We start from the raw sequence: 25660 nt of genomic DNA, 5'->3' as shown, positions 1-25660 counted from the left end.
TAATGAATGGCTGATATTTCTTAATTTAGAATTAAGATTTTATGTGTATTAAACTCAAATTGAATTAATTCATTTGAAGCTCTGACCTTAATATATTAAAAATCCAAAATTTTATAAATATGGAGAACTTTTTTGATATCATAATTTGTATCCATAGACCTAACCATTTATCATTTCGTTTTACAAAATGATATCATATATATCATATGAAATTTTAATAAACAATTTAAAAGCAGTCACTAAATAACATTAATTTGTAAAATAATAGATTTTAAATAACGTTTCAATACAAGGAATAGAAATGCTCAGTAATTTTGCTAAAAAAAATTACACTTTCAAAATAACATTTAATAATTTTAATAAAATCATAATTATAAATAAAATTTGTAATTTTAGTTTTTGTCAATTTACTATTTTTAAAGTTTTGTAAAGAAAAATTATGTAACATTTTTTTATTTTTTAATTGCAAATAATAAAATGTTCTAAGTTGTTTTGTTTTTTATTTAATATTTACAATTGTTACTTCAAAAATAGCTTATTAACCAGAATTAAAGAAAAATATACATATTTTTTAGTATAGGGCTAACAACATTTTTAGTAAATTCATAGTTTTATATATTATTTGAATATTTTCAGAACAAAAAACAAATGAAACTGTAATTTTATCAAAAGTTTGAAAGAATTAAATTGTATTTCTTACGAATTCATGGGCTTAATTCCATATTACATTAAACATATTGAATTCATTCCTTTGAAAATTCATTATTTATAGAATTAATTCCTTAATGAATCATTAAGATCGAATCCAATATAAAATAGCTTAATAAATTTTATTGAATGATTAAATTTTTCCTCAATTAAAATCTATTACAAAAGTCCTTTAGAAAATGTTTTTCAATGAATTTTGTAAATAAACAAGTAAGAAAGCTATAGTCGGCTGTGCCGAATCTTATATATCCTTCACCAAATTATACTTCAAAATAAAAATTTTAAATATTTTTAGGTAAAAAATATTTATTTTTTTCCAGTTGTTTTTTTAAATTTTTAGAAAAAAATATTTTTGGATTTTTTTTTTTAAATTTTAAAATTTTTATTTTTTTTTAATATTTAGCGAAAAAAAACTTTTGGTGAAAAAAAAATCGGGTTAAAAAATATTTTTTTCCGATTTTGGCCCATTTGTAGGTCCATCTTACTATGATATACGTCGTTGCTAAGGTCTTTGAAATATCTATCATTAGATATCCAAAATTTTTAATTTTGACATAAAAGAGGTGTGAAAAAAACTAAGAGAGCTATTTTCGGATGTGCAAAATCTTAAATACCATTCTCCAAAGCACACTTTAGTTTTCAATATTTATAAAAATTATTTTTGATGAAAAATAGGTCAAACAATTTTGATCAACATTTTTCTTACAACAATTTTTGAAAAAAAAAACTATATAGTAAACAAATAGGTAAACAATCGAGGTAGTCGCCGTATATATCTCATATTTGTATACCGATTTTTTCGATTTTAAAAAGCAACCGAACCAGGACTATACTGCATATATTAATGTATCAATCATGAATGTAAGTAATTTGGAGGCTTCAGAAAGTTGATTTCAACAGACAGACGGAAAAGGCTATATTGACTCCGCTATCTATAACGATCCAGAATATATACTTTATGGGGTAGCATTCGATTCATTCGTATATATTTTTATACATTTTAATAAAACACATCACATTACTTTTAAATGTAACTGTTACTGCAGTTTGAAAAGTATTCAAAATAAAATTGTTGTAAGAGAAATCATTATTTCATCACATTAAAGCACAACTACCGATGCTATGAATAAGAATCGTTAAAACCACTTTCTGGTGATTTTAATTTTAAATAGTATATTTTTTGAGTCAACAATATTTAAATATTTTTATCCATCACTTAAATTTGTTGTTTTATTCCAAGGAAATGTTAAAATAAAAAAAAAAATAATAAAGGTTTTAGTAGAACTTTTAATATATTATAATTTGCGCCAAATTGTGGACAAAATAATTTGTCCAACAAATTTTACAAGAATTTTTACAATTAAAGAAGAAAAAAAAAACGTTATGAAATTTAAACTGTTTATATGTAATTCTAAAATGTTTAAAGAATTCATAATATAATATGTATGTATGTATAATATTGACTGCATACTTTAAATTTATTTATCTTACAAAATTTTGTTAATACACATACTTTAACGTTTTAGCCCTTTTACATTTTGAAAAGAAAAACAAATAATAATTATGTATAAGATTAATTAAGATACAAATCAATTGGCAACATATCTTTTGTACCTTCTTAGCTTATATAAAATATTTTCTTTGTATATAATAATATATTTTCTTTTGTATGTATATTCTCTGTCTTAATTTTAGATCTATATGAATTTTTAATAGAAGAATAATAAACGCTCTTGGGCCGAAGTGGATAATAAGCGCCATGTTCGCTTGATACTAACATATTGGATTAAAGCACGCACACAAATTAAAAAGCCAAATGCCATTATTAGCCACCATAACCAGGAATTTTCATGCGAAGCCAAGTCAGTTGAATGTTTCACTATCAGTGTCCATTTAGCCAGAGACAAACCGAAGCCGGATAAGGCACCATAACGAGCCGCAATGGTATGACAGAAACATGTCAGCATTAGAAAGCCAATCCAATTGAATAAAAATGCCACCACAAATGCCATTATAAACATGATGTCTGTACCCAAGAGATTGTTATCACTTGAATTAGTTAGATTTTCGGCCTCTGAGGCATCAATTGCAATAAATGTTAAACCAGAAGCGCCACCACCATTTGATCCAGGCGGATCACGTAAATTTGCCAATAATGGATTTGGTGGAGGTGCTAATGGTGGCGGCTGTAAGGTATGTGTTGTTAAAAATCCCGGTGGCAATTCTCCGTTCAGTGACTTCTCCATTTGAACTTCTTCGTATGTGGGTAATTTACCATGATGCATGGGTATTTCTGTTAATGTAGGTGCTTGCTGAAGGTTTTGTTGGTTCAATGGCATTTGCGATTGTTGTGTTAGATTTACATGACTATTGGTTAATTCATATGGTGGCGGAGCACTGAAATCTGCTTTGGGTGGACCCAATTCCGGCTCGGGCGGACCTTGATTATTATCTGGCATTTTTATTAATTAATAAAATTGTTGATTTATCTGTAAATATATAACAAAAAATAAACAATGTTAAGTAAAACACGCACACTGAAGGAATTAAAAATGTTGCCAGGTCAACAAGATTGTAAATGATTTCTGAGTTCCTAGTCGAGACTCAAATGTCCTATGCAATTTCACTACCCAGAATACTACTAAAATGTCATTCCATTCCAGAAAATTTTAATGAAACGGATTAAGAACAAGTAAGAGAGCTATATTAGGCTGTGTCGAATCTTATATGCGCCTCACTTAAGATAATAATTTAACAAATTTTGTTGAAAAAAAATTTAAAAAAAAAATTTCGGAAACAAATTTTTTTTGTTAAAAATAATTATTTTGGTAAAAAAAAATCGGGTTAAAAAATATGTTTCTAGATTTTGACTCATGCCATTTGAAATGTCTATCGTATTGTTTATGTTTTGGGCCAATTTTCGCGAATTGAATTAGAAACCGAACCAGGACTATAGCGAATCATGTATGTAAGTTAATGTGTCTTCGGAAAGTTGCTTTCAATAGACAGGCTGACACAGCTATATCGATATATCGTTTTACATGTATTTTGTTTTTGTTACAATAACAAAACACATGTTAAATTTCCACTCAAAATACTCGTTCGCTATAGAAAAACAGCACATAAAAGAATAGAAATGTTTACGTAATTGTCTTTCTAATGAGACATAAAAACAGAAAGTGGTTAAAAAATTTTAATGTTATTAAAAATTCCCCAGGCCATTATCGTGTCTCAGGCCACTAGAACAAGAAATGTAGGAACAAAATCATAGGCTTCATAGGATACCGTTAACCTATTCGCAGGTATGACCAAAAAAAATATTTTTTTTAACGGCAGTTTCAAAACTCTATTTTCAAATTTTTAAAAATTTTGTTAAACAAATTTCAGAATTTTTTGATCATCTCATTTGGGATTTATTGAGAATATAATAGGGAATAAAAAAATTAAAAAATTATGAAAATATCTCCTGTAATTTTCGAGAAAAACAAATTATTTGGCCATATTTTGGAGAATGAGCTCAATTTCCTTACTGTTATGAATTTTAAGTAGAACCTATTCAAAATATTATAGTCCAGACAATTCTAAATATACTCTGAAAGTTTTACTAAAATTGGAAAACGTTAAACATTAAAGTGTGAAGGTCAAAGGTAAATTTTTTCAATATTTGGAATTTCTAATGGAAAGATAGCGAAATGTTATATATTTTTGGGCCGATTTTGATGAATCTTGAGAAAAATATATACATGACACGTTCATGACATTTTTGATAAAATTGTCATTCTTTGCATGAATCAATTGGCATCGTTATCATCTAAACGTTTTTCTGTTGCCTTACATAAAATATGTATTTATAAACACCTAACCTAAATTCAAAAACATCCTTAAATATTGTCCGCAGTATTATCTTAGCAAAACTAGAATAACTAAAACAAGTACATACTCTCGTATCACAACAAAACAACGCTACCCCTCCTCTGTTGACAAGAAACAAAAATTCACTTCTAAAAATAGTTTTTTTTCGATCTACCAATTAAAACATATAATACAGAGTACATTTAATAAACTTGAATATTCTATACACGGATGGCTGTAAAACAACCTTTTCACTCAAATTTAAATCTGACGATATTTCGATATCGACCGGACGATATTTCATATTAAAATTTAAATCTATTGCGAATATTTTTATTAAAAACTCAGTCCTACAGCACTGTTGTTCATTTTTAGAAATGAACATGTTTCCCATTTATAATTTTGCCTTTTTTTTTAGAAAAGAACACATTAAAGGGCAAATAGCAGAATAAGGGTAGCATTTTTGCCCGTAAGTAACATGTCCTTAGTATACATTTTAGGCTTGGTTAAGTTCATTATCTCATTTTTTAATTTTGCAAAATGTTTAACAGTTTTCATATTATACTTTTGCGTTAGACATGTCTAAGTAAGTACCTAATGACGTAATTTTCTTTGTCACACAATGAGTGAATAGCTTCTGTAATCGACACGTTTTTCTTTTCCCAACAGATGTACAAACATACATATGGAAGGCTTAATGTAGAAAGGACATAAGTCGTTTTCATTGACAACGAATTACGGAATATAGTCCAACAAAAATTATATAGAAACTACCTCAAGTTGTTTAAGTTTTTTTTTTATATAAGAAAATTAAAAATCGAATTACGTCTCCTTTCCTTATTAAACCAACGATATGTACATTCAAAAAAATAAATAAAAACCTAATTGTTTACATATTTACTTAATTTATTTGATTTCTAACCAAAGTGTGAAAGTAAATACTTCATACAAAAACTGCTATTAAATGATCATTTATTGACTTTAATTTATTTGTTTTATTGTTTAAAATCGTTGATTTTAGCCCATTTCTCAGGTCTTCTTGGATTTTTCTTTAAATCCTTCTTTGTGCCGAATCTTATGTACCCATCACACCAACGAATACTTTAAGACAAAGATTTAAAACGGTTTTTAGTGAAAAAATGTTGAAAATAATTTTTTTGTAAAAAAAAAAAAATTTGGATTAAAAAATATTTTTATTTTACAAACTCAAAAATCTTGAATTAAAAAACAAAAATTTTATAAATTCGTATCAAATACTTCACATCACCCTGTATATACAGGTTGTTTATACTATATATATTCTACAAGTTATTGCCCAATAATTTTTGTATAGGACTGAATACGAAAAACAAGATGCTGCTGATAATAACAAAAATAAATGAATAAAACAATTTTCAATATAATGTTAATTAAATTAATACTTGTTTATTGTTGTTAGGTGTATACATATATTATTTATTCACTACTAAAAGTAATAGTATGCAATAACGTACAATATCTCTGCTACAATATGAATATCATTATAATTTTATGAAATATTTAAAATTAAATAATTCGTTGTTCGTAGGAAATGCAAAGAAAATGTGAATAAATAAGTATAAAGAAAAAATTATTAAATACAACAGTTATTAAACAATGGTAATATACTGTTTTAATGTCTTTTATAGTTTCAGGTAAAAAGAAATACTTTTTTTTTTAAATAAATACATTAAAATTAAATGTAACTAAAACAATAAGCTGCCAAAGGAAATAAAAAACAAATAATAATAGTTATAAATAAATAAAATAAGTATAAATAATAAATAAATACATTAAAACTTAGGACAAGATTATATTGAACAGGTTAAAAATGTTAAATAAAAAATACAATAATTTAATACAACAAAAAAATAGCTGCTCTAAAAAGAAAAAGTAACTCTTAAAATTATAGTTGCTATGTTTAAATTTATGTTTATAAAGTTTCAGTGCATAAAAAGTGTAAATAGAAATATAGAGTAATGTGAAAAGCCGTTAACTAGATTTATATTGTAGTTATAAGGCAAATATTATTATTATTTTAGATAGTTAACGACCTATAACGATTGGTATTAAAAGTGACAACTTGTGTTTTTGTTTATTAAACTTTATGTTGTGACATTAACATTTAAAAGAAAAAGCTAGAAATAAGTTTAACTAATACTACACAGCATTTTGTCCAACGTCAATTCACTGTTAACGTTTAAATGCCGATGATAAGGGTAAAACTTGATAATGATGTGGACCGAATGGTCGCATTTCTGGAATTTTGGTTATGCCATCAACCTCATCCATGCCAGCATTTTCGTGCGCCATTGTAGAACTTTCGCTCATTTTTAGTTTTTGCTGCTTCTCATGTCGTATATAAAGTGAAAAGCACAGAACGAGCATAAATATTAAAGCTAAAGTTGCACCACTAGCTATACTGGCCGTTTCCAACATGGCACGTTGTCTGGTTGGCAAATAGCTACCATCGATCTCTTTATATTCACATCGTGGACCCATATAGCCATTAGCACATTCACAATTGTACAAGACCTCGTTATGGATTTCGACCTTAAAGCATGTGGCATCGTTTAGACAATACCAGGCCGCATACGGCGGTGGACAATTCAATATGGGGAATGTTATATTCGGCCTGGGTGTTGTCATCGGAGCCATGGTGGAGGGCAATGTTGGTCTAGGTTTGGGTGCTGCTCGTGAAGAACAACCCTGGCACACAGTGCTCATCGTTACTAGCAGTTGTATTATATAGAAACCTTTCAAATCCTTCATCATCATCATCGTGATCGTTATGTAAATTGTTTCGTATAACTTTATTTAAATAAATCCAACATTTTATTCCAGATGTTGTTGTCGTTAGATGTTCGTTTCTTTTCGTTTTCGTACTTGCGTTTAAATGTTTGTTTATAAAATGAAAAGGCTGAAAATTAATACAAAATTTTTGAAATTAATGAAATGAAAAACCAAAACAAAATTATTTAAAATCATTTTTTTTATTAATTAATAATCATAAATAAGACAACTAAAAACAATAATATTAAATAAAAATAAAATGCACAATTAAAGCAGCATTCTTTTTATTCGATCACTTGTTTAAGTAGTAAGCAGTTAAGTGTTTTTTGCAAAAAGTTAACGCAAGTATTTCTTCAATCCCCCACAAAAAGTCCCTGGCTAGAGCGGTTGCTTTGTTAGTTGTTAGCGTTTTGCCTTTAGAGAGCGACCTATTAAAGAAAATAACGAACTCAATCATTAAAATTACATTAAACAAACATGAAACATTGGACTTTTCACAAAAAAATTGTATTTACCTGGAAATGTTTCCTCTTTTATCATTATTATTTTTTTTGAATATGAAGAAGGTTCTGTTTAGCACAACTTAAGAATGCTTAAGAGTTTATTAAATTAGAAAATATTTTAAATAGATTCTACTAGCACTACCGTTTATCGCACTTAATTAATTTCAATTTGTAAGCTATTTTCCAATAAATATTATGCAATGCTAACAAAATTATAAAAAAAATTTTATTGAACCAAAAAAAAGCTTAATATTTTCAAGTGTACTTTGAAAAAGGCAGCTTTTTTAGAAAGTACATCTTTAAAAAGCTGCACAATAAACGATTTTTAACCAGTAAATTAATATTTTTGCACAAACACAACAAAGAAAAGCTCAATATTACAACTAAAGTGTCACCACTAGCTACATATAATGGTTGTTTTTAACGTGGCACATGATCTAATATCGATCTCTTTTTATTCCCATCATGGGCCTATATAAACACATTCACTCATATACAATATTTATTTACTTCGGATTTCGACTATAAAGGAAGTAGCATTGTTTAAATGAATTCTTCTATTGAACATTATCAAGATCGTTCCATAAATGGCTGATGAATAAAATTAAACAATTTATTACAATTTATATGAAATTAAAGCTTGTCGCTATATTTTAATTCTGGGCTAGTCGCGACAATCTTTTATATCATATAAATTGTATAATGTAATAAAATAGTTTAATTTATTTTCTTCTTTAACTCTTTCAGCCACGCTTTTTAGTGTAAAAGTTTAAAATCAAAACAGTTGCATTTGAACTTTAATCAAGGTTAGTTTATTATAAAAAGTAAGAACAAATAAATCAAAACATAAAAAACCAACCCCATTGCAAGTTTTTTTGTGGAGTGAAGTGGTTAGTTTACTAACCACCCTGGCGATTGGCATTAAAAATAATTATGATAAAAATATTTGTTTCGTATAAATTATTTTGAAATCGAATATTTTTGAATAAATTTTCTGACCAAACAAACAAAATAGCAAAGCAACAATGAATTCGATGACCAATTAACACTCTGAGCTTTTTTTATTGAATGCGTGAGTCTCTTAAAAAAACAGATTTTTACAATATTTTCAAATTAAAGTTTTGCAAAACAACATAAACGATATATTTTTTATAAAAATATAATTTTTTAATTAAATGCCAATAGATGCCAATAAACTATGTTTTAAAGACCATTGAAAAGGTGGTTAGTAAAGTGACCACTAAACCGCAAAGAGTTAAGAGCATTTAAATAAAAGCTTTTTTAAATAATGTTTTTTATTGTTAATTTATTTTCATCTTTTTGGAGCACCTTGAATATTTCGAGTTTAAATTCGAATTTTCGATAATATTTTTAAAAACTTATATTTTTTAAAAATTTTTAAGTTCTAAATTGTAAATTGTCTTCCAATAAAACTGAAATTATTTTTTTAAGATTCCTCAAAATTTAGAGATTATTTTAACAGTCATAGAACAAATTTTCGAAGATAAATTCGAATTTTATTTTGAATTGTTGATCATAATCAGGGAAACCGGAAATATGCTCAAAAAAAAGCGTTTTAGGCGCTTTAAATATGCAGTAAAAACTTTAAAATATGCTCTTAAAATTTAAAAAATATGCTCTTAAAAAACAAACTTTTACATAATTTTTAACCAAAAAAAATTTTCTTTAATTTTCAAATAAAAATCGTGGTCTATTGGATCTGAAAACATTTTTAAACATAGAAAATGTTCTTTCGACATCAACTGATGTTACAGGAGCAAATTTAAAAGACAATATTTCTTTAACACTTAGAACGGTTAAGTTTGAATTAGAACTAAAATTTGATATTTAGATGGAGCTATTATTAAAATAGTGCCTATTTTATATTAAAACAAGTAAGAGTGCTATATTCGGCTGTGCCGAATCTTATATACCCTTCACCTAATTATACTTCAAAATAAAAAATTATATTTCAAAATAAAAAATTTAAATATTTTTAGGTGAACAAAATTTTTTTTCAGTTTTTTCATTTTTTGGATAAAAAAATTTTTCGAATTGTTATTTTAAATTTTAAAAAAAAATTTCTGTTTTTTAAATTTTTTTTTTGGTAAAAAGCCATCTATTTTTCAATTTTGAATTTTAAACAAAGGAAGTAAAAACCTGTAACACAACAGCGAAAAATAAGTAAGACAAAATTTGTTTTTGATAAACTCAAAATATGCTATTAAACAGTAAAATATGCTCTAAAAACGCAAAATATGCCATAAATATGCTCTTAAAACAAATATATGCAAAAATATGTATTTAAGGGTAAAATATGCACTAACAAATCGATGCCAAAATTCTTAAATAGTTCTGAAACGTGTAAATATCTTATCCATGTGCTCATTAGACTCACCAGAAAAAACATGCATTTGCATATTTTGGTTTCCCTGATCATAATAATGCATAATCTAGAGATTATTTTAACAGCTTTAAAAAGTTCGTATTTCCGAATTTAATTTTGAAAAATATATAAAATCAAATCTTAGAAATTGCCTACGATCAATCAATAGAAATTAACAACTTTCACCTTGAAATCTTAAAAAATAAAATTTTATGATGTGTCCTTGGTCAAGTTCACACATGGCAAAAATTTTAAACAAAGTACTTAGTTACACACATAGTTTGTTTATATTGTGAATATTTGTATTATCACGTCATTCTACTGACTTTGATTAGTATTATTTTTCCATTGTATTCTAACACCCTTCCTTTCTTCATACATTTGTGGGGGTTTTTATTTTTAAACCGAACTCCATTACCAGAAAAATTGTATAAAAATAAACTCTACACAAATACCAACCAACTAAATATAAACTAAACAATAATTACCATGAAATTCCTAAATTAACCAAAAACAAATGCATTGAAGGAAAATACTTGCAAGGTACTTTTATGTTTATATGAAGATACATATGTATGTTCGGAAATGAATAATTTTGTATATTAGCAAAAAAAAATATATACAGTCAGCGTCTAAAGAAAGTGTACAACTTGTTTTTACATTTAAAACATTTTATTTACATATTAAAAAACAATTTTTTCTCCAGTTCTAGTATATTTAACAAAACATTTAATTGTTCTCTTGCAATATATAAACAAAAAACTAAACTAGTTCAACTGCAACAAAAACAGTAACAACAAAACCAAAAATACTCCATATTTAACGCGTCAAAAGAAAGTGTACAGTTTAGGGAAATTATAAGAAAAAACGTGTTTAGTATTTTATTTGACATCTTTTGAGTTTTAAAACAGTTTCAAGCCTCCTTGGCATTGTTTCTACCAATTTTGATGTCACCGATGTTGGGATGTTGAACCACTCTTCCTGCAGGATTTCGTGTAGAGAGTCATTGCTGGTAATATTTCATTTTCTGATCTGTCTGTCCAAATGCTACCACAGATGTTCAATGGGATTAATGTTCGGTGACTGTGGGGGTTGTTCCAGTTGTTTCGGTGTATGATACAACAACCATTCTTTAACAAGTTAAGACGTATGCTTCGGATAGTTGTCCTGTTGGAAGATCCAGGTTCGGTCTAGATTTAATTTTCTAATGATGGGTTCCATATTTTCTATAAGAATGTTTAGGTAATCGGTTTTGCTCATCAAACTATCAATAAATATGAGTTTTCCCATGCCACTTGCCGCCATACACCATCACCTAACCACCACCATGCTTTACGGTGGATAGTACATTTTTTGGTCGAACTCTTGATTTTTGCTTCTCCAAATTTTACTCCTTTTTTACTTCCGAAAATCTCAAACTTGCTTTCGTCCGTAAACAGCACATTATTCCAAAACAATTTTCTTGGTTTTTATACCTGTTTGCGAATTCTCGAAGTCGCTCTTTATTTCGTTTTAAAATGTGGGGTTATTCTCTCGGAACTCCACCATATAGAGCATTTGGGTGTAGCGCTCGGCGAACCGTACTGTTACTAACTCTCACTCCAGACGAATCTGTTAATTCTTCGCATAATTTTACTGCACCTACTGTGAATACTTTCTTCACTGCTCTCACAATCGATCGTATTTCAAGGTTGTTAAGGCGTTTTGGTGTTCCGGCACGTTGCTGATCTTCTAAAATTCTAAATTTTTTTGTTTGTCTATAATTTTTTTACAGTATTATCGCTTCTTCCTATTATAGAGGAGATTTCACGTGACGATTTGCCTTCATTTTTAAATTTTATGACTTACTTTCTTGTTTCAATTGCAGTTTGTTTTCCCATTTTGGTTTTAAAGTTCTCGCGATCAAACAAGAAAAGCTACTATCTTAAAATCTCATGAGACTAGCAGCAAGATCCACAAAAAATTATAATCTAGGCAAAAATAAAGAATAACAATATATTTTTTTATGTAGCTAGAAAAATCTTATTGCTATTCTAAATGTGTACACTTTTTTCTGACGCGTTAAAAATGGAGTATTTTTGGTTTTGTTGTTACTGTTTTTGTTGCAGTTGAAATAGTTTAGTTTTTTGTTTATATATTGCAAGAGAACAATTAAGTGTTTTGTTAAATATACTAGAACTGGAGAAAAAATTGTTTTTTAATATGTAAATAAAACGTTTTAAATGTAAAAACAAGTTGTACACTTTCTTTTGACGCTGACTGTACATATATTTGATATTTACGGCTTGTTTCAATTCATATATGAACACAACGAACAAAACAAACAAAAACAATGGTATTTTAAATCTATAAATTAAATGTTGTGGTAGATAATAAATGTGATGATATGATACGGCACGATAAGGTTAATTAGATGATTAATAAGCGAGTAAACAAAAATATCATAAAAATGTTTTCTTTTTGTTCTAAACAAATCATATTAAAATTGTTTAAAACAATTTGTTTTTCATACAGTATAAATTGTTTATATTTCTAATTAAATGGCCTAAATCATGGATATATAATAGGGAAGAAACAAACACTTTTCGACAAGGTAATGAACCTAAAACAAAATATTTGTCTGATATAGGGGGTATATCAAATATTATTCATATAAAACTGGTTTATGTCCAATTTCACCACGACAATTTCAGTGAAAAACTATCTAGAAAACTTCACGTACGATTTTATTTTTTTTCCATATTTGTACTCAGCGTGCCAAAATTATATAAAATAAGTAAGAGAGCTTTATTCGGCTGTGAAGGGTAACCAAATTATACTTCAAAATAAAAATTGTAAATTTTTTTAGGCTATTTATCGAGAAAATCGGTCCACAAATGGCTGAGATATAAAGACCAGGACAACCTCGATTTTTTACCTATATCTAGAATACTAAGTCATTAATACGGACAATATGGATATCTAATGATAGATATTTGAAAGGCCTTTGCAACGACGTATTTAAGACCATAGTAAGTTGGACGTACAATGGGTCAAAATCGGAAAAAGTATAAAAGTATATTAAAAAAACAACTTTAGAAAAAACAAGTAAAGATTCGGCACAAGGCTGTGCCGAATCATACCCTTCACCAAATTATACTTTAAAATAAAAATTTCAAATATTTTTAGGTAAACAAAATTTAAATTTTTTTCCAGTTGTTTTTTCGAAATTGTTTTTTTAATTTTTTTTAAATTTTAAATTTTTTTTTTAAATTTTATAATTATTTTTAATTTAAAAAAAAAAAATTTTTTAGTTTTTAAATTTTTTTTTAATATTTAGTGAAAAAAAATTTTGGTGAAAAAAAAATTCGGGTTAAAAAATATTTTTTCGATTTTGACCCATTGTAGGTCCAACTTACTATGGTCTTATATACGTCGTTGCACAGGTCTTTGAAATATCTATCATTAGATATCCATATTGTCTATATTAATGATTTAGTAATCCAGATATGGGTCAAAAATAGGTAAAAAATCGAGGTTGTCCTGGTAAGAAGAATTTCGGATATATTGATGTATCATTCGTGTATGTAAGTTATTTGGGGGCTTCAGAAAGTTGACTTCAACACGCAGACGGACAGACGGACATGGCTATATCGACTCCGTTATCTATAACGATTCAGAATATACATATATACTTTGTGTGGTCGCAAATGAAAAATGTAGAAATTACAAACGGAATGACAAACTTATATATACCCTTGCCACTCATGGTGAAGGGTATAAAAATAAATTTAGTTTACCTAAAAATATTTAAAGTTTTATTTTAAAGTATATTTGGTGAAGGGTATATAATAGGGTATTCAATTAATCGGGTTTCTGGATTAATCGGTTAATCGAGCAAATAATTAATCGGGGTTTAGATTTAATCGGTTAATAATCGGTTAATATTAAATTATTCGATTAACCGAATAATTTCTATTTTAATTTTAAATTGAAAAGAAAAACACATTTTTTAGATTTATAATACTTTAATAGTTTCCTTAAGTTCTGATTAAAGACTCGTTTCAGTAATGTCTTTAGTTTCGTCTATTACCATATCGTCCTTCAACTCATTATCACAAAGTTCAATATAGAATATTCTAGAAAAAATGTCATTTCCAAATTCCTTAGTTTCAGTTTTCGTACTATACTTCAAAAAACTATTGCTAGAAGGGAATGTTCACGAGTTAAAAAATTCAATTTTACAAAATCACCCCTATCGCGAATCAACATTTCACATGAAATATTTTCCCTTTTCCTTTTTTCGTTCATCAACTTTGTTCACGTGAAAAAAATTCCCCTTGTTGTGAAATTTTTAGATGGAATTTTGTAAACAATAAACAGCTGTTACGAACAAAATCAACTATTGTGAATGTAAAGTTCATCATGATATTCCCGATAGCAATTTTCCCTTCGAGGGAAATGGATATTTCATGGGAACAAAATTTCACATGTTATTGCCGATAGGGGTGAATAATTCTGCATAAAGTGCAAAAAAATAGACATTTCGGTTAATCGGGTAATCGACACAAATTAATCGGTTTATTCGTTATTTGAAAATCATCAATTTTAAATTATTCGAACAGTTAACCGGCAAAAATTAATCGGTTAACCGATTAACGGTTAATCGATTGAATACCCTAGTATATAAGATTCGGCACAGACGAACAACAAAACTGTGAATAGGGTTGAAATGCGGTTATTAAAAACGTCAACCTAACCTAAAACATTGCTCGAGAATGTTTCAGTTAATATGGCTAGATAGCTAGTATATAGATCTTACACCTGAACGAACCAAGTTCGGAACGATAAGAAAATATACAAAAAAAAAATACAGTTTACTTACAAGTTCTACGCACCGATTCGACCTGAGTTACTCGGCCCAGAAAGATCTAGCAAGCCCAGCAAAAACTTTCTTTCGCCAACCGAACTAAATTCTTAGCTAACAGATTTTGAATAAAATATTGAAAGAACTACATACATATATAATGAATTTTAAATTTTCTTGAAAGTATATTTTTATTTAACTATCAAATTTTTGAACTGAGTTTCTTAAAGCTATGAACGTTTTTAAAACGGACGATTAAGTAACAATTTACTCAAAGAATTCTGAGCATTTACACCAATATTATTCGACGGTCCAGTACCGAAAAGTGTAACACCTGTCTCAGGTGTTACCGACGAACGTACAATATCTCTCAAACTTTTAGAAAGTTTGGCAGTTTTACGTATAGTTTCATTACGATGCTGTTTTGTCTCAACAAAATGTTGCGATCGACAACGTTTACGAGAAATTTGTTCTTTCAATTGTTCACGTTTCAATTTCTCGTTTAGCTGAACTTCACGCCAGTGCTCTTCATGTTGCAATTGCTCAATGTAGTTGTCATAGCGTAAACGTTTTAGATAGTTTTCCAACATTTTATTGCGTATATGATCGGCTCGTTTTAGGCGCTCCGTTAAACGATGACATGTTTCACTTTTACGTAGCATTTCGTCCAAATTGTGCTCTTCTTGATGTAGATTGACACATTCCATTTTACGCAGTTCCTCACACCGCTTTTGATTAACGGCTAAGTCACGTTCAGTGCGCAAACTTTGTAAACGTTTCTTTGTACGATCATCTTTTTGCTGTAAGGATTCCTTTAAACGTTGCAATTCGGATAAGTCACGTTGGGCGATCTCATTAAGTCTGGCTTTGGTTTGTAGATAATCCTGAAATTGTTTATCACGCACGGCCTTTTTATATTCTTCCATTTGTTCGCATTTTAAAAGTTCTCGTTCATAACGTTCATTCTCCCAATATTTACGTGCTAGCCAAGCATTCTCCTTGGCCAACGCCTGTTCGGTACGTTTTGTGGCCATACGATTTAAAATGCGTTTATCGTGATCAGGTACTTTATTATATGCTTCTTTAATGGTAGGAGCCAAGCATAAATTGGCCATAGATTCGCTAAGTCTTATGGGTGCAAAACTGGTGTCTGTATCATCGAGATAGGAAAACGAATAATAACTTTGTGGCAGTGGTAGTGGAGTTCTGGAAGTACTTATCATAGTATATTTGTTGGTATCAACCAATTCCTTATGAGTCTCTGTTGATTTGCCTACAATTTCTAAATTCGATAAATTTTTATCATCCAGTGAAGTTAAAAGATCTTGCAAAATTTCACAATCTCTAGTATAATGGCGTTCTGAACATTGACTTTGACTTCTTTGTAACGCAACACTTTTAGAGCGTCTCTTTGCTTTACGTTTCTTACGTAAATCTGGATCTCTTGATTTTCTTGTAGTCAATGCGTCAAAAGTTAAGTTTTCATTTGGCAGTGTTGTTTCATTGGAATGTTGTTTTGATTTGGTTGTACGATTTGATTTTGTGGTTATGGAAGCACATTTCTTTTTCCTAACTTTTGTGTTGACCGCTTCTTCCAGCGAATTATTGTCTGCAGCTAGCTTACTGTCCTTGTTAACTTGTTTGCTGCTATTGCAGCACTCATCAGTTTCACTACGATGACTGTTGTAGCAATCACAATGACATATATCACAGCAACTATCTGCCAATGGCAGTGTTTCCAATTTTTCCAACAGCTTAAGATGTTCTTCGATACGTGTTTCGCTTAGCGAATAACATCTTTTCGTACTCATCGCTACAATGTTTAACTAACTATAAGTAGTATTTTCCATTAACCAATTTCTAATTTCTAGACATTTATATTAGCTGCTTTCTTTCTTTCACCTGGTATTTAGGTTAATTGTTAAAATTTTAAAGTATTGCAAACTGTTTTATTTTGTTCGCCATTACACTGCTTTAGCTCGCTGTCCTTTTTTATTTTGTATAATTTTTCAAAGGCTGGTTAGGAATTTTTACAAATAGATAAATAAGTAGAAGAATTTCGTTTGCTGCTTCGTCTTTATTTGTTGGTTTCTTATTGATTTCCTGTTGTGTTACCATGACAACGGATCAAATTACAACGAATACTTTAGTAACGTCTAAATGTCAAGATATACATACATATAGTGCGCGACAAAAATGTGCTTTCGTACTTTACAGGCAAGAAATCTGTATATTTTAGAAGTCCTGTGTTTTTAAGGAGAGAATAAATGTCGATAATAATGGTAAAATTCAGAAGATTAAAGGTTAATTTTTTACCCTTTACTCTTCTGAATTCGATAATATGTATGTATTTGGATACATGTTTCCATTGCCATACAATATTTAAAGTTCTCTAGAATTTAGAAATTTGGTTTTCCGTTTTTTAGTTTGGTTTTCCGTTTGTAATTTCAAGATAATTTCATTTGCGACCCCACAAAGTATATATATTCTGGATCGTTATAGATATCGAAATCGATATAGCCGTACCCGTCTGTATGTTAAAATCAACTTTCCTTAGCCCCCAAATAACTCACATACATGAGTCATACATCAATATCTACCGGCTCGGTTGCTATTTAAAATCGAGAAAATTTGTCCACAAATGGCTGAGATATAAGGAAAAAACCAGGACAACCTCGATTTTTGACCTACATATATCTGGATTACTAAGTCATTAATATAGACAATATGGATATCTAATGATAGATATTTCCAAGAACTTTGCAACGACGAATATAAAACCATAGTAAATTGGACGTCAAAATCGGAAAAATATTTTTTAACCCGAATTTTTTTTTTTCACCAAGTTTTTTTTTTCGCTAAATATTAAAAAAATAAAATTCCAAAAAATTAAAAAAAAAACAACAAAAAAAATAAATTTTCTTTGCCTAAAAATATTTGAAATTTTTATTTTGAAGTATAATTTGTTGAAGGGTATATAAGATTCGGCACAGCCGAATATAGCTCGCTTACTTGTTTATCAATATCTGGATTAATAAGTCATTAATATAGACAATATGGATATCCAATAATAGATGTTTCCAAGGCCAAACAAAGTAAGTCGGACCTACAATGGGTCAAAATCGGGAAAAATATTTTTTACACTGATTTTTTTTTTCAACAAAAAAATTTTTTTTTCACAAATTATTTTTTGTAAACTTTATTTTTTTAATTTTACTTTATCCCATTTTGATTTTTAATTAAAGAAAATGTATTTCTTTTTTGAGTTTATAGTCGCCATGTTTCCTTTTCAGATTATGTTATGCTACTACTTAGGGACATTTTATTTCTTTTTTATGTTATAATGGCTGGGGAGCCATTTTTAATATTTTTTTTTTCTTTATTATTAATTAATAATTGATTAATATTAATTTAGTTTGTATTATTATTTATAATAATTATAATGAATTGTATTCAGGAATTTACTTTTGTAATATATATTGATTGGCCTTATAGGCTTTTTATATTACTTGGAATAAATAAATAAAAATAAAAATAAAATAAAATAAATAAATTAAATTTTTTTTTTAAAAAAAAATTAAATTTTTGGCATACGATTTTTCGCTAATAAAAAATTTCAATTTTATTTACCTGAAAGTATAATTTTTCTTTTAAAGTATAATTTGGTGAAGGCGCAGCCGAATATAGCTGTATTACTTATTATATAGTTTTAAAGTTCATTCGTTTTTAATAAATGCGTGCAAAATCGCTTCTATCAGAACTGTCGGAGTTATGAGCTCTTATTTGTGTTCATGGTCTTATTTTTCTCGATTTTTATTTTAAACTAGTTGGGCCAACTTCGCCCAACTTGGGCCCGGCTTCGCCCGGTAGCATTTACTAATGTTAGTTCTTCAAGTTTCTCCAACCCACATACACCTGCCTGTTTTTATTTATTTGCAAATAAAATATCTAAATTTGTACTGCATACTTTAGGGAGCTTTTTTATTACAGTTGACTGTACTAAAACAAAGATCCGAGTTTTACCCGGAATTTTTGAATTTTTTTCTTTACAAACCATCTCCTGAAAATTTCTAATCGAATAAAAAAAAATCAGCCAAATCGCTCCAGCCGTTCTCACGTGATGCCATTACATACATGGACCATTTCATTTTTATATATATGTAGATAATCTACAAAAACTCTTCTATTTAAAAAGGTCCAAAAACCCTAAAATTATTTTTAATTTAAAAAATTGGAACATTTTTTCACTTTAGAAAGTCTGCAATTTCAAGGGTGTTGGAAAACACCATAATCATCTGGGTGTCACAGTTGGATGATGGAACAGTTAAGAAGAACTTTCTTTTTAATAAAATAATCACTTTCTTTTTATGAAGTGATTAATTTTATGTACACATTTCATAATATATTAATCAAATTCCAAAAAAATTAAAACTTGCAATTTACATCTGATTGATTAAGATCCAAATATATTTTTATAGAAAAAAGATTATGTTTTACTTTGCACATCTTATCAATAATAGGTTTATTTACTTCCAAAAAAGTCCACTTATTTGCCTTTTACTGCCACTTGATTGATGTAAAATATAACAAATTGTTCCCGATGAAAATAGATAAAATATGGAAAAAATTACAAATGTTTTTTTTTCAATGTACATAGTTCTTTTTTTTGTTAACATTGTGAAATAACTAAAAGCCAGATTTTCAAATGGGGTTTTAAAGTATTAAGGCAAAACATAAGATAATTCAAAATAAGTCCTAAAACACTAATAGCTCATGTACTTTATTCTTTGACCAGTGTCAAATTGTTGTTGCAATTTCATTCCGCATACGTTATTAAAGGTAATTAATTGATTTTTTCTATATTAAGGTCAACACAAATGAATTATTTAAGCATACCAACATTTTTAAGAGTTTTATGATCGTTAAAGTAATTATCAATTATTTATATGTATGTATATAAAACATATTTGTAGAAAAATGTGTGTGGATAACGATTTAAATCAAGCATTTGAAGTCCTATATCGGGAGGACATTTGTATGGGGACTAAGTGAAATAATGGACCGATTTTTACTTTGGACCGAAAATCATACATCTGCCAATTTCATTCGCATACGGTTATAGTCATTGATAAATACACATAGATAGGAAACTCTCCTGGCAAAGACCGAACTCAGTTGTCAAAAACCAAAGTGGTGAGAATGTATTAGTAAAAAACTATGTGAAAACAAAAACAACAATCGTATGTGTGATTATTTTGTATAATTTTTCTGTTGGAGTTTTTTTTTCTAATTTCCACTCTATATCTGTTTCTCTATGGTTTTAGAATTTATGACGACAGGAAAAATTCTCAAAAGAAAAATAAATAAACAAACAAATTTGTATGTTTGTATAAACAATGATATGATTTAGCTATAGCATTGATTAATGGTAATGAATTCAAATTTTTAAATAATTAGTAATGAAAACATTTCATTAAAAAGCATTATAATTAAGGTAAACAATGTTAATGTAAACAAAATAATTGACATTATTTTCAATTCAATGCTAATGAAATCTAACAATTAATTAGTTAGTTAACGCGTTTTAAACATTTTCGCATTATCTTTTTTCACTAGGCTATTAAAAATACTGTAGTAATAAACATTTAATGTACATAATTTTTAATTAATTACTCGTTAAGATAAACTCTTAAAGCAATCATAGATCGCACATAGTACACATTTGCAAATTTAACATCATTGTATACGTTTAAGAACGTGACCCATACAAAATAGATTATTGTAATAATGCCACCTTAAATAAGCAATTTTGAAGTACGTACTTCAAATATGTATAAAAGAAAAGAAAATTAATATCGATAAAAATTAACTAAAGCTATTTTTAATGACAAAATAAGAATAAAATACAAAAAAAAAAACAAGAAAATAAAAAGCAACACATCTGTTTGAATGAGGGGTAAAAACATGAATACAAGAGGGAGGACAAGACACAAACATATACATATGTATGTATGTTTGTTTGTGCAATAGGCCTGCTCTTAAAATAAATTTGTCTTGGATAGGTATAATCTTCATCTTTAGTATTTAAATAAATTGTTGCAAGACCTAATGCAAATTGGAAATGCTTGGCACTCCAAATTTTATTTGTATATAATGTATAAAAAATCCATTTTAAAAAATGACCTATACATCGAAGGGCAGGTTTAATGTACATTTACATGAATATGTAGACCACAAAAGAAATGAAACCACTTACAATATGTACATACGTAAGTGGTGTATATCACCAAACAAGAATGAACAAAAAAAAACGTGATAAAAAGCTTAGAAATAAATTCAACAACATCAAAAATATTATATGTAGTATAATGCTTGTACATACAAAGAAAACGGAAGTTATACGAGAGCAGGTGTTTTATAATAAGATAAGAATATGTATATAAAAAGTATAAGTTTAAGCAAGTTGAAGTTTATTAATTTATAAACTAAATATGATGAAATTTATATTTCGGATTAATAAACATTTCTGGAACGAAATTCAACTATTGAAAAAAAAATACAGGAAACTTGTTTATTTTTGTTTTAATTTTACAACCTTATTAAGAGATAATTATAGTTTAGTTTTAACGGTAATCGCCGACTGCACTGCCAAATGATGTCGACATGGCAATGATAAGCAGGCCTGCCATACTTGTGAATTTACAGCTTATAATTGGGGATTTATTTAGAAACAGCAAACTTTCTTAGATATATTTTAAAATATTAGGAATTAACCTTTTTCATTTTGGTTATTAGGAAATATATATGATTTTAGCAATTGAATGAAATTGAAAGTGGTTTGTACTTTATAAATTACATACAGTGAGTGAAAATACAATGGAAACTGTTTTTGAAAACTATTCGGCTGATTGGCCGAATCTAAAGTAATGCTCTGTATTTGGTGGGACAAAAAAGTCAAGATTTGCGAAAATTTAAAAGCCAAAATAACAAAGAAATGCTGCATTGAAGCAAATAAAAAACTATCTGTGATAAATATTAAATTAATGTTTCCCAAACAATATTTAAATTTTCAAAATCAAATTAATTTTGTCTCTTAACTATTCCATTAATGAATTACTTACAAATTGAGATTAATATCTTAGTACTTCAAAAGTTTTTAATTTATTCATTATAGAATTAATTCCTTATTGAATCTTTCAAGTTTTCATTAATCTAAATCCATTACAAAATGGCTTAATAAAATTTATAGTTAATTCAAATCTATTACAAAAGTTAATTTTTTTCAATTAATTTTGTAATTGATTAAAAGCAAAACAAATTGAATGAAGAAAAACTATTTTAATTCAATTTGGATTCGATTTGAATTAACAAAAATTTAACCATTCAAAGGTTGAATGAATTTTATTATGAATTAATTCTACAATGAATGAACTCTATTCAAATAAAGCCTTTGAATGAAGCTAAAACATTTGATTGGTCGGGACTGGTTTTATGGAATGAATTTATAATTCTGAATTAATATTTTTGAGAATTAAGCTAAAATTTAATTAAATAATACGAAGCTCTGAATCAATAATCTAAAATTGGAAATGAGTTCTCGTCCTTCGAAAAAACTTCTTATTTCTAAAAAAAACTGTATAGCCCGTTTACAAAAAACCACCTAATGCCAGTATTTTGTTGTAATTGTAAAAATAAAGGAGAAACTTAAATTATGGGATTTTAAAGGAGAAACAAGTTTTGCAGACTCTACAAAATACGGACATAAAATTATACCGCGAAGGAAGCATCATCAGGTATGGTCATAAGTGAATGGCAATATATTTCAAAGCAGACGATTGATTATTTAATTAGTTCCAAGTGGCTGTGAAACTGTAATAAAAAACAAGGGATATTCAACAAAACACTGAGTCACAAACATTTTGTAAATTGACCAAAAAACCCAAAAAACACGTTACTTATTAAAACATTAACTATCAAACTGTCATACAACGCTCATTAGGAATATATTGACACTGGATCCAAATTTACTTTGAAAATCAGTCATCGATTCGCGCAACTTATAGACGACAGATTTTGTTTAACGGGTTTGTTTATATGTAATCTAAATTGCCGAATATGGAGTGAGAGCAATCCACAAGAGACCCTACAGACTCCAATACATACCGAACTAACTTAATAACATATTTCTTCAAAAATTAAGTTATGATCAAAGGAGATTGTTTGAAAATGTGGATGACATTGATCCGAGCGAGACCTGGTTGCAACAGGATAACGATACATGAAATATGGCGACTGCAACCATCGAGTTATTGAAACAAAGATTTGGCGATAACTTGATATTGAGAAATGGACCTATCAATTAGCTTACAAAGTCGTGCGCTCGATTATTTCCTGTGGGGTCATCCGAAGTCACTGGTTTATGCTGAAAACCAGCCAAAAATTGGATGTCCAGAATGCGCTTCGTCAAGTATAGCGGCGTGTTATTTTTTACAATTTCAAGCTCTATCGGGCTTAAAAACTCCCAATATTAAATTCCACCTTACACTGCCCCTAATACCTATTGTTGATAAATTAAGTATGTACTTTTGGCAACCCTGAATTTATGACATTTTTAATGTGGGGGTAAAAACAATAATAACAATAATAAAAAGAAAAAAACAAAACAAATGAGACAAGACTTAATAAGAATTCTAGACAAGGGCAAATAAATTTAAAATAATAAACTATTTCATACAAATATATTTTATCTTTAAACTTACAGTTTGCAATGTAACTATCGCTATTATGTTTCAAGTATGTCTACCAATATTGTCTGCCAGATTTATAGATTGTTTTACTAAAAATTAGTTCAGATCATTAGTATTATTTCACAATAAACATACTACTACTATTTATATTCATCCAAATCTGTCTATATATGCGAGTGTCATAACAACAACATCAAAATACCCCACCTTTCTCATTTAGAATATTGTTTTCTTTTTTTCAAAATTTTTTTTTAACATATGCGTGTACCCAAACAACATTTTAATATTTTTCATTGCTCCCATATTCCTTGAATCATTTTATTGTATATTATATGGTATTTATTTTAGTATTCACCTTTTTTTCTCACACCTCCTAAACACCTTTTTCACTTTTTTAGTTTAGTTGGATCTGCGTGATTTTATTTGAGTGTGTGTGTATATATACACATAAATGTACGTAATTATCTTACTGCACTTGTAACTTTTGTAGTTTTCACTTGTACAATTGTTTCTTTTAATAATTACAATAAAATTTTTTCACTTTTTGTCGCTTTTAATTACAAATAAATTAATTTTTCTTTTTATTTTGAGCGAAAACAATTGATAATACACATCACAACTTTTTTTCGTTCCAATCTGACTAACTGTATGATAGAGATTTAAAAGTTGCGATTATTTGAGTACTGAATACTCTATACCGACTTTTTGCTGAGTACTCAGTATCTATAATAAAATATAATTCACAATAGTGCTACCGGTAGGTTAGGTGTAACGGATAGATGCTGTTTCGGTAACGGCTTTACATCAATTAAAAATAAAATTTACAAACATTTTAAATATGTTGACAAAGTTGGTACATATTTTATTACATATTAACTACTGTAAATTTTAATAAATTGTATTAAAACCAAGGGAGTTCATGTTAGCGAAATTGTTTACGTTAGCGACTTTTTTGAAAACAGATAAAACTATATGAAAGACTATATAACGACCCATATTTTGTATTACTCAGTTCAAAAAACACGGATTTTGAGTTATGACGTGGTTGCAGCAAATACATATATAGTTTTATAAATTTTCGCAAAGATCAATTATTTTTTTTTTTGTAAACATCAAAATTAAAATTCATGTTTTCTCGTATATTTGACAAGTAAAAATTTGGATTAAATACAGATAAAGAAGATATTAATTAACAACTACTATTAAAATCAGGTTTTATTTCTGAAATCGCATGATTTGTTCAAAATTTATTTATAAAATAGTAAAATGTCATAACACATTCAAAGTCGTTTTTTTTCGAAACGACTTAATTTATTGTTCTTTTTTCTTCGAAAGTGTTTTTGGTAACATACTTAAAAAATCTGAATGAAATGGCTAAAATCTACATATTTTTGAAGATTTTGATTATTCTTCAAATAAGGAAAATATATTGAAACATAAGCAGTACTCTGAGACCAACATTACAAAAATTGGATAAGCTGTTAAAAAGTAATATAAAATTGAAATGGAACCGTTTTATACCATTCATAGAATTTGAACTTTCAACCTCGATAAAAGAGAAATCAAAGAAAAATTAAAAAATTGTGTATGGCCATAAATAATCTATCTGTATACATAGTTTTATAATTAGGTCCGATTTCTTATCGAACATTTTTGTTTCTTCAAATTCACTTTCGTACGAATTTGAGAATGCATTAGTAAAAACAAGTAAGAGTATTATGTTCGGCTGTGCCGAATCTTGTATACCCACCATCAATATGCAGTTTTGACCTTCTGTGAATGGTCCGGACTGCTCAGAAGTTGAGTC

At 28.0% G+C, this 25660-nt stretch overlaps 3 protein-coding genes across 3 annotated transcripts; all 3 read right to left on the bottom strand.

Moving 5' to 3' along the window:
- Nucleotides 1–1975: 1975 nt before the first annotated feature.
- Nucleotides 1976–24349, bottom strand: Ndfip (Nedd4 family interacting protein). Its single transcript, XM_065502914.1, has 2 exons — nucleotides 24209–24349; nucleotides 1976–3197 (listed from the first exon to the last, which is right to left on the bottom strand). Exon 2 carries the CDS (start codon nucleotides 3165–3167, stop codon nucleotides 2418–2420), a length of 750 nt encoding a protein of 249 aa, XP_065358986.1. The 5' UTR covers nucleotides 3168–3197; nucleotides 24209–24349; the 3' UTR covers nucleotides 1976–2417.
- LOC135953188 (protein spitz-like) lies at nucleotides 5952–24350 on the bottom strand. The gene is made up of 2 exons (XM_065502915.1): nucleotides 24209–24350; nucleotides 5952–7498 (listed from the first exon to the last, which is right to left on the bottom strand). Exon 2 carries the CDS (start codon nucleotides 7357–7359, stop codon nucleotides 6772–6774), a length of 588 nt encoding a protein of 195 aa, XP_065358987.1. The 5' UTR covers nucleotides 7360–7498; nucleotides 24209–24350; the 3' UTR covers nucleotides 5952–6771.
- On the bottom strand, nucleotides 15329–16917 carry LOC135954934 (uncharacterized). Its single transcript, XM_065505181.1, has one exon. It carries the CDS (start codon nucleotides 16915–16917, stop codon nucleotides 15349–15351), a length of 1569 nt encoding a protein of 522 aa, XP_065361253.1. The 3' UTR covers nucleotides 15329–15348.
- Nucleotides 24351–25660: the final 1310 nt, after the last annotated feature.

This window comes from Calliphora vicina, chromosome 3, assembly GCF_958450345.1.
Source record: "Calliphora vicina chromosome 3, idCalVici1.1, whole genome shotgun sequence".
Classification (NCBI taxonomy): domain Eukaryota; kingdom Metazoa; phylum Arthropoda; class Insecta; order Diptera; family Calliphoridae; genus Calliphora; species Calliphora vicina.
The sequence above is the reverse complement of the archived record's forward strand: the minus strand, read 5'-3'. Positions and strand labels throughout refer to the sequence as shown.

Bases quoted from the DNA above. Each gene is read 5' to 3' on its own strand.
- LOC135953188 (XM_065502915.1), bottom strand. From the start codon at position 7,359: ATGATGATGATGAAGGATTTGAAAGGTTTCTATATAATACAACTGCTA.
- Ndfip (XM_065502914.1), bottom strand. From the start codon at position 3,167: ATGCCAGATAATAATCAAGGTCCGCCCGAGCCGGAATTGGGTCCACCC.
- LOC135954934 (XM_065505181.1), bottom strand. From the start codon at position 16,917: ATGAGTACGAAAAGATGTTATTCGCTAAGCGAAACACGTATCGAAGAA.